Consider the following 10,576-nt stretch of genomic DNA (forward strand, 5'->3'; position numbering starts at 1 on the left):
TTTGGTACCTTCAATATAATATATTTTTTAAAGAAAAGTGTTTGGAGAGATTCGGCAGGGTTTTGGACAATCACTGTACTAAATACAGTACTTGCTTCATAATCATACATGAAAAGATGTGGAGTAGAAATAACATTTATGACAAACTAAAAAACTGAAAACAGTGTTTATATTTAAACAGTTATATACGTGATATTAATTTACTATCAGATTTTCAACTTAAAACCATCAATTTGGTGAAAGTTTACTTAGGAAAAAAAAAGAAATGACACCTTTTTGAAATATTTTTTATTTAGTTTTATTTTCTGCTAGTGTTTTTTGTAATATGTTAGTATCATGAAAAAAAAACAAAAAAATCCAAAAGGTTTCCACATAAAATTTTGAAACTTGGAGGTTTTAGACAGTTTCAGACACTTTTAGACAGTTTTGGACAGTTTAGCCCGCGTTTCCTGTCCAAAACCCCAACCCTGGCACACACCAATAAGTTTTTCCCATCTTTCCTGAATCACTCTGTGTATATGTTTTCTGTTCAAGTAATTTGTATTTTCTTATTTCCACATTTACTTTTTTATTTCTATTTTGTTGAAGGGTGCTGTGCCAAAACAAAGTAGGTTTGGTGTGAAGCTGCAAACAAATAAGAAATTATTCTCTAAGAAACATTGTGAATCAAACATTTGCAGAACAAACTCTTTTGAGAGTGAAAGTGCAGAAACATTGAACAGTGAGGTAAATAGTTTACCCATTACTGATGTTTATGAGCATTGTGATGCAAGTTATCACAAAGATTCATGTGTGTCCCAGTGTGCTTTTGCAGAATCTGATGTATCTGAGAATATTTCATGTAAATCAACTTCAAATGATCTGCATGGATCATTTTCAAATGGAAGGTGTGTAGATTCATCTGCGGGTGTTTCAAAACAAGCAGCTAATCAGCCAAAGGATTGTAGAGGACAAAATTCTTTGCATAAGGAGAACAGTCTTGATGTCTGCTCTACAAATACTTCCATCATGGCAAGGGAAATTATCTAGTCATTGCCTGTTTAACTGATAAGGGTCTGTGTGTGATTTCTCATGTATGTATTCAGATATTGTGTGCATATTTTGTAAAACAGTATGTAAATTAATGTGTGTAAATGTGGAATTTTCTTCCTGCATAGTTTATTTTTAATGGATATCAAGTACATCTTAAGTGTTAATAGAAAACTCTATTTCCTTATTTGTGAACATTGGCGTATGCAAAGGGGGGTTTGTGTTCTAACCCCCCTTGAACCAAGATTATAGTGTTATTTTGGAGGAAAAAATGTAAACACCCGAAGGAAAAAAATCTGAGACCCCCCCCCCCCCCTCGAGAAAATTCTGCGTACACCTATGCTTGTGAACAGATTTTTTTTATATATCTGATATATTGTTTTGTAATGCTGATGATGATAAGAAAATGTATTGCATTCAATGCTTAAATGCTGTGAGAGTTATTGGCAAAAAAAAAAACCAATGCAGCAAAATAATAGAAGTACTGTAATCCGGGACTGCTTTGCGGTTATTCTAATGAAAATATCTAAGCAGTTTTGATTTTGCCCAACAGAAGACATCACCTGTCAACTTATATATTTTAGTTACTGATACATTTTGAATATCATTTGCTAAACATATCTGTACTGCTTGATTTCACCCAGAATTTTTGTTGAGAATAATATTGTGCTAAAAGTTTTGGCTGTCAAAAATTTAATTGAAAAGTAAATTAAGTTTATTCATATATGTGAGAACTAATTGTCATTTAAATCATACCTATAAAGTTCTAATTAACTGATTATTTATCATTATATGATTGATGGTAATTTCATGGTTACTTTCTGAGCAAAACTAGTTCTACTTTGCACCACCTAAAAAGCTGTGTATAGCAACGCTAAAGTATTTATTTTTTTTACTTTGTTTTACGTTTAATTTAGCTTGCACAATATTTATTAATTACCAAGTTTGTGTCTCTTGTTCGTTGATAAAATAATACCAACTTTAATTCATGTTAGTTGTCTTTTTTGCATGTTGAATGAGATGAATAGATGAATTATCAAATGAATTGCACAAAAGTGCAACTCATTTGATAATTTTTTGTGTGCAAATTTTGATAATTTTTTTTCCATTCTAGACAAAAAAAGTTCATTTCTTGTCGGTTTCCCTGTAGTATTTTATGTTTGCATATACAAACACAATAAATTTTGATTAGGTCAACTGTGCTCCAAAATATGGTCTGGCTTAAGGAAAGGGTCCGAATGTGTCATCCTCAAAACTGAAAAAAATTAAGTATATTCATTTAACCCAGAAATGAATAAAAACAAAAATTAGCAGTGAAGTGCAATAATTAAAGCTGCAAAAAATTAAAAAAAAATACAACAGTTGGCTTCTCACAGCCCCTCACACTTGGTGATAGTTGTAGAAAAAACCTTTAGCTCTCTTTCTTTCTTTATGTTGTATCTTATTATTAATGTGGTGTTTGAATGACGTCGCTATAAGAGACTAGGATTACTGGATTTTTTAATTCATTCTTGGCCTCTATTGGAGTTCAAAAATATTAATATTTACTTTTTTTTGAGTGACCCATAATAAGTACGGGAGATTTTTAAAGTGGCAATTTTTCAAAAACTTTTTGAAGACCACCTTGGGACCCTTTCTTGATAACAATCATTATATCAGGTGGTGCAAAGTAACCCGTTCTTGTGAGTTACTTTACACCAATTTAAAAAATTCATGAAAACTGAAGAAAAAAATTATAATGGCGCTTCTCAAAAACGGTGCAAGGTAGCCCCCATTTTACGGTGTCTTTTGCTGGTCACAATTGTATCTAAACTCTGAAATGCTTTTTCTCATATTAATCTTGTCCTCTTTCTCAACATAGTCTCTTGTTGCTCCTGTCTGTGTTTTATTAACAGCAGAAATATTTTTTCCATGGAGATGGGTTAAAAAAGTAAAAATGTAGTCTGTGTACCACTGTAAGGTAAAAATATTGGGACCACAGACACGTTCAAAATTTCAGTTGATTTTGCTACCAAAAAATCTTGTAGACAGCCCATTATAATTACAACATTCATATTGCATATGTTTGATATATTGCAGGGTCAAAACATTCAGTTCAAAGACTACTTTCAGAAACTTTTTGCTTGCATCTGATTGATGTATTTTAAAATAAAATAAAAAAAAATTATTAGAAAATTGTTAGTGATTTTTGTATTAGAAATGTATCCGTAGTTTATATTGAGTATAGACTGTGTTATATGATGATATAAGTTTATACGAATATAAGCCAAAATACTCAAAGAATAATATAGTTTAATATGAGTTTCTACTTTTTTTGTAAAAATATACAATTTTTCACTTATTATGTGAAAGCATGTTTAGTTTTCTGCTTTGCAATGAATAAGTAAATTCTGAAAGAAGTTTTTGATTGTTTCAAGTGAGGGCTATGTTTTGAATACAGACCATTTGGCAGTATCTTGTTTGGATATGCTAGCTAATAAAATGCTAATCATTTTGCACATGCACAGTATCTCCTGCAAATAAAGAACCACCATTTTGAATAATGCCAGCAGTGTGTATATGTCACGCCATATTTAAGTGGCTAAAGAGCACAAGCAGCCTACCATTTTTGAAGTTACCATGATTTTTGTTGATTTTTAGCCGCATCCAGAAAAATGACTGGGGAAAAAAATTGAATTAAAAAAATGGTTTTTTTTCAAGCTGCAGCTTCTTATAAACCACATAATCTTCAATAAATGAAAAAATACAAGAATTTGTACGCAGTGAAATCTCGATATAAAATGGACCACTGAAAAATATCATTGTATAGGGGGATTACCATTATATCGCTGGGCAGTGATTTAATATGAGACTATAGACATTCTCCAAGAAGATGTGAGAAAATATCATTCTAGAGAAATTTATCATTGTGTTTGTGTCAAGTATTGTTGTAGCAAAGTCAAATTCATTAGATTTCCTCAAAATTAGAAGGTCGAGTGCTAATCATAAGAAATATGGCACTGGCAGATATTTACGGTCAGATCTCTGAAATGTATGGTCTGGATGTCATGAGTGATGGCAAAGTTTGTTAGTGTGTGAGCTGTTTGAGGAATTCCAGTGAAAATTGTTATTCATGGAGTCTAACACACCCACAAAATTCCCTGTTATTACAACCAGCCACAGTATATTTCATTTTGCATGTTCTCCCACTTTCCTTAAACAGTCTTGTCCATTTACAGGCTTTGTCATCAGTCATGACATTGACTATGCTCTGCATAGATATGGCAATGAATCTCTTTATCACATTACTTACAATCAAAAAGCAAAGGAAGAAACTTATTTCTCTAGGGAGAAAAGTGTTTGATTTTCTTTCATATCTACACACACACACACTGCTAACATTATTTTAAAAAAAAATCTGTTTGTGCAAAGATTGTAGAGAGACGTTGCTTTCATCCAAAATCCATGAATGAGCATGTTGAAAAAGCTATTGTAAAAAGGTGATTTAGTTAGTAATCCTAAATTTCTGCAAGAGAAATGTTTTGAAAAAAAACTTACTGGGCTGTGTCTTTGTTTTTTCCTTCGAAAAACTGGTCTTTGGTAGTAATTTTCAGAGGTGAAATGACTCACTTTAGTTGACGAAAGGATCTTTTTAATCAACTTTACTAATTTCACTTGCTGTAGCCCATTGTAATTGGTTGAATTACAAATTGAGGTTTGTTTAGCTTTGAGCCAATCGCAAATCAGTACTCTAAGGCAGGGCTGTTGAATCTGTGAAACAGGAAAATTTTACACAAACATTTTTTGAAGTAAAAAGTATTTCAAGATAAGATATTACTCTAAGGTGGTGAAAAAATTACCACAGATTAAAACCAAAAAATTGTTATCTCCAAAACCTGTGAATGTAAATACAGTCCACACTTGCTATAATGATTCCTTTTGTTCCACTGAAAACAGACATCATATTGAAAGTTTTAAAAAAAAATCAATTTATCTTTTCCAACCAATGGAATTTCTCTTTCTGCCATCAACTACACAAAGAAAGAAACTCACTCTTCTGCTTTCAGTATTGAATAATGGCTTTTTAATTATGGTGAACAATTTGAAGAACTTTTCTCAATATTCAGTGATTTAGCTTTCAACATCAACTTCTGCCAAAACATTCAATTTGAGATCTAAAGATATAGCCCTTTGTTTATTTAAGACAGCCATGTTGAATTAATAATTTCAGAATTAATAGATAACTTCACTTGTCTGTATATTTTCCCAATAAGAAATTATGTAATATTGCAAAAAATCAACCACATGGGAAGTGGGAGTGAGCCACCATGTGCAAAAATGTACAGAATGGTAAACAAAAGGGGAGGGGGAAGAAACATCCAGTCAACTCATGCGCCTTGCTATGGTTCATCCTGTTTTCAGCAATGGCTCTATTTAACCACAGGGTGGGTTTTCCCATAGTGGTGAAGCTTTATCTTTTCATCTTGAAGCATCATAGGTCAAGGTCAAACACTTTCAATAACAAATTTTGTCTATTTACAAAAAACTGGTGGGACCAAGCTGAGTTTTGTCATTGTAATTGATTGAATTATATTTACCGGTCATTATATTGGATAAAAAAATAACACTGGAAATATGAAAAAATTCAAGACCTGGCGTAATGGTTGTTATAATTGAAGGGTCGTTATAACAAGTGTTAGCTGTATATGAAAATTTTAGAGTGATAATTACAAGCTGAGCTAAATTTTTCTGGATAAGTAATTTTTATGGGTGCTGCACTGTTCAGGAAAAAATTGTTGAAATTATTATATTGGTCAGATTCTTGAGAAAAGTATGAGAACTCTGGAAAATGCTGTGCAAAAAAATTATATTAACCAAGAAAGTCTTTTTCTTTTTTCTGTAATAATTATCATTTGGGATGTCATTGAAATGAGCCATAAATAACTTGTGGAATCATCTTTGGAGCTTGTTTGATGATTATTTGTTTTTGTACTGCATACTATTTCTACTTTACAGGTCAAAATACCCCAAACAAGTTCTACTAAATTGGCTTCAAACCAAGACTTTCTATAGGCAGAGATTTCACTGACGTGTTATAGCGTTTCAAATACCCAGAATTACAGAAAAACGCATATAAAAATTGGTCCACTCATCCCCCAGGATGGTTTTTTCTTATTTTCAAGAAGAAAAAGTGCAAAGAAAAAATCTTCTGAACTTTTACTTTAAAGTACAAGTGAAGCATTTTACTGTAATGTATTGTATTGATGTAACTCACGGGTTGTTGAGAAATCTAGTTTGCATTCCTAAATGAGGGGTTGAAAACCGAACTTTCCAATTTCAGAATTTTTTCCCTGTGCAGGTTACATATTAGAAGTAACGATACTTTCGCGGCTATCTACCAGCATTAAAAGACAGCGTCATATACTGCGTAAATTCACTTTTTTTCTGCAAGATTGCAAATGCGCCTTTTTTGAAATATCTTAAAGGATTGGAACACTCATTCAAATTGTAAACAAATTTCTGAGATCATTGGGAGGGAACCAAATCTGTAAAAACTCTTATCTTGAATATCCACAGTTTTCTTATCTAGCCGCTATGCAGTCATCACCATTTTGCATCAGGAAAATCAGGGCTGTGTATGCGGAATCAGTCTTTCGAGAGACACAAGGATATCTTCCATAGAAATTTTTGTCACTAATACTCAACAAGAATTTCAAATTAACAAATGGTACAAGAATGTTTTGTTGTTTTTAAATATTATAATGTCCTACAAAAATATTTAAAAATATTGTTAATTTTTTATCATCTTGGAGGGGGCACGTTTCCCCATGCCCTACTTGGATTTCACCTTTGGAACCCGCGATTGCTTAGTGGTAATTGGCTAAACACAATTTTCATAGGTTTAACTGTGCATTGGCTATCCCTTTGAAAAAAATCTCTGTTGCCATGATCATCACACAGACCCACAACACAAATATGTATACTCAAATCCATGCATTTTAGCAATTTGGAAGATGGATGGCATCACATACTTTTTTTTTAAATTTCAAATACGCACACAATCAGACATAAATACAAAATACACAAAAAAGAGAAAAATTAACACACTTTGCGACCTATAGGGATTTTGCAATCCTTCCATCAGGTCTAGATGAGGCACATACTTCAGGCACACAAAACATGCCAAACACTGGATACACAAACACAAATCTGACATACCTCCCATATTCAGGTGTGGAAGTATGTTAAATGGCAGTAGATCAGAGTTGTGAACCATCAGGAAGGGAAAAGAAAATTGTTCTACCAGGAAATCATTTTGCAAGGATTTATAGGAATAGAGGGGGCAATCAGACGATAAGCCTTGGAATCATTTGCTCTTAATTTAATCAGAAGATATTATTGTTATTGAAAGAGATGAGGTTTTTTTCCAAAATGTAAAATCAGAAGAAAATCATACTTCACATTATGTCATAGCTGCCAAGTCTCCCGAATATTCCAGGAATCTTCCGAATTTTAGCTTCATCCCTCGACCTCCCAAAAAGTTCTTAAATCTCCTGAATTTTTATGAAAATCACAAAAAATCCCTAATTGTCCCTAAAAGTTCTCTACTTCATTTTAAAAAAAATCCCCACTTATGAAAACAATCAATAAGGAATTTCTTGTGGTGCATGAAGTCTTTTGCCTCTGTTTTTTTCCCCCCTTTCGAAATGACGTCACACTTCGTAAATGGGGAAATTCCTTTTTTAAGGAAGTTTTACAAACCCTCTGATGGTAACAAGAAATTTGTTTGTCTTATCGTGCAGGGAAATATTTTAGCAGCCAATAGTCCTGGATTATAGTGACGCGCATATGGTCAAAATTTCTTTTGTTGAAGTTAGGTACATGCGATATAACAAAACATGAATACTGATGAGCAAAAACATATTTAATCAATTTTAAAGATACTTATTCTGATAAATTTCCTTTCATCAAACGTTCCAGAAAAGGACAGATTTTTCCTTTTTGTACAAGTTGTGTTACAGACATAAACATCGGTCATGGAAAGACTGCCATCATCACTCATGTGAAATGGGAAAAAAAACATCAAACAAGTGTCACAAAAAGTCAGTGTTCTTCAAAAATAGACGCTTTTTCCCCTTCATCTTCCGATGATTTTGGGGTCATTCGCACAGAATGTTTGTTCACAGCATTTCTGATTGAACACATTTATTTTTTTAGATCACCATTTTGAAGTTTTGGCCTCCAATTTCACTTGTTTTTTGCGTAGGGATTTTATTCCCAAGGGTTCAACTTCCATGTGTGTAAAATTCCTATTTTAATTTGACTTCAGTTTTTCAATATGGATTTTATTCCCTATGATTTAACTTTTATGTGTGAAAATCCCTATTTTATTTGGAAAAATCCCTTTCGTATTTATTAGGGAGTGGTTTTAGCATAAAATACAGGTTCGCGCGAAAATCTCCAGAATTTTCATTTTCAAAAGTTGGCAGCTATGTTATGTTCGTTTTAGATCATTAGATGTGTTAAATTCCATTCTTTTCTTAATTAATAAATTCTCAGTGTTAGTGGGTTTCTTTGCAAGCTTTCTCTAGTAGTAGACAATGAAAGTGTAAAAGAACCTAGTTATAAGCTGGTAAATTAACATTTCAATGAACCTTTGGATTTAACATTTTTAAAAATTGATTATTTGATACCAGTGAATGACGGGGAGACATAATTTGATTTTTTAAGAGGGACTCGCATATCTACTCAAAAAAGGGCCCAGATTTTGCCAATGGGACCCAGGTAAATAAAATTACAGTGGCCTCTGTGTATAGGCTTTGAAGAATATACAGGAGCATTGTCCTGTTGAAACAAAAATTGTCCATAAGTTACAAGAGATGTCTCAGAAAGTAGGTTTTCTATCAATGTCTGATCCCTTCCTTGAGTTCCTTTTAACTTTTATTCACAAGTTTCAAATCTATGCATCTAATCAGTGACAATGATAATAACAGTTTTTGAATGAGGTGGGGGGGGGGGGGGTTATATTTTTCAAGCAAAAGTTTTAGGCGACATCACAAGAAGTTTCTTTCAAATATGTGACATTTCTGTTACATGGGATGCAAAATGAGAAAGCTGATAAAAAAATTAGTAGTATGCATAAAATTTCTGGTCTTGAAATCAACATGGGTTAGGAAAAAGGTGGCTCTAGGTTATAAAACGTTATATGTTATTAATGTCTCTTGATCAATGGTTTTCATAAAATTCAATGGTGGAATTCTTCCCTCATTGTTCTATTAAATACTCGCAACTCAGATTGTTATTTTCCTGTATGGAAAATTATGTGTTGTATCTTTTTGTAACTTCTGGGTTCATTTTCCAGAGATTACTGTGCATTTTTTCTTATCTTTTTCAATAATGTCCATAAAGTTAATTATTATAAGGAAAAAGAAACCAAACATATAGTATGTGTTGTTTTTCACTTGTGTATCTTGTTTATTTTTCTTCACTATGTCTGTGTGTATATTAAATTCTTTGTTTTTCTTTTGGATTTTGAGTTTTTATTATTTTAAGATTTTTGTTTATTCCAGAGCATGAAGATGTTTGTTTTATAATTGTAAAATCTTACTTTTTCCCCCTCCTGGATTCCATTAATATGTTTTATTAAACTTATTGGACCAATTATATTGTGTATGTCAACCAAATAGCATGCACGAATGCTGCATTGAAGCTCTATTTGGCTTGTATGATTGCTGGTGAATAGGGAGATGACACAATAAGCTGCTGAAGCACAAATGTTGCTGCGAAAGAGATGCAATGAGTACATAGCATGGAGTAGATATAGGTGGGCATACATCAATAGCTTTTTGCAAGTAATACTATAAATTTAGTGGGATTAAGAGCAGAGGATGCACAAAGAGCATAGTCAGTGATATTTTCATTAAATTGTGCAAGATTTGTTTCAAAATATCCTGACAATCTCCATTGACATTGATTACCTAGTACTAGTTTATAGCCATATGATGCATGGTCCGCTGTATTTCACATCTTTTGATAAAAAGTTGTTGTGGTTTGTCAAGAAAGCTACATTAATTAACACATGGTCAATATTAAGTGTATAATATTTTAACTCTCACAGTTTATTAATGAATTTTCTGATTGTTCTTTTTTTTTTTTTTTGCTCCAGATTTCTGAAATTAATTGAATTGTGGAATTTTTATATTTAAGATCTCATTCCTTTGAAATTTATTATGAAGTGTAAAAATTATGGATTTGATACTGACCTTTTTATTTTGAGATATCATTTAAAATAACTGATACTATATTATCTAGTTTTTCATTGAGAGAAATGATTGTTAATTTCAGGCCCCATCTAGATACTTAATCACTCTCTAGGCATACATGCATTTTGGCAATCCCCTCCACACCTCTTGGTATTAAATCAGGCTTGTCAAATTGATGGGATGAATTCATTTTTCCAGTCCTGTGCCCCACGGGCAAGTATGGGGGGGGGGGGAGGTGATCACCCCACCTATTTACTAAAAAGTGTATTAGTGTTTAAAAGTGTATTAGTTCATAACTGCAAGGG

The 10,576-nt window shown here is 32.4% G+C and overlaps 1 protein-coding gene across 1 annotated transcript in view; it reads left to right on the top strand.

The window, feature by feature from the left end:
• The window catches only part of LOC149080685 (uncharacterized), a 195,542-nt gene extending 193,397 nt beyond the window's left edge, over positions 1-2,145 (top strand). Inside the window, exon 19 of the mRNA XM_089239898.1 lies at positions 589-2,145. Within this exon, the coding sequence (XP_089096024.1) occupies positions 589-1,029 (441 nt within the window). The 3' untranslated portion in view covers positions 1,030-2,145. The remainder of the gene's footprint in view (positions 1-588) is intronic.
• Positions 2,146-10,576: the final 8,431 nt, after the last annotated feature.

This window comes from Pholcus phalangioides, unplaced genomic scaffold (genome assembly GCF_987345545.1).
Source record: "Pholcus phalangioides strain wild (caught in Gottingen) unplaced genomic scaffold, Ppha-v1.0 ptg000011l_1, whole genome shotgun sequence".
Classification (NCBI taxonomy): Eukaryota; Metazoa; Arthropoda; class Arachnida; order Araneae; family Pholcidae; genus Pholcus; species Pholcus phalangioides.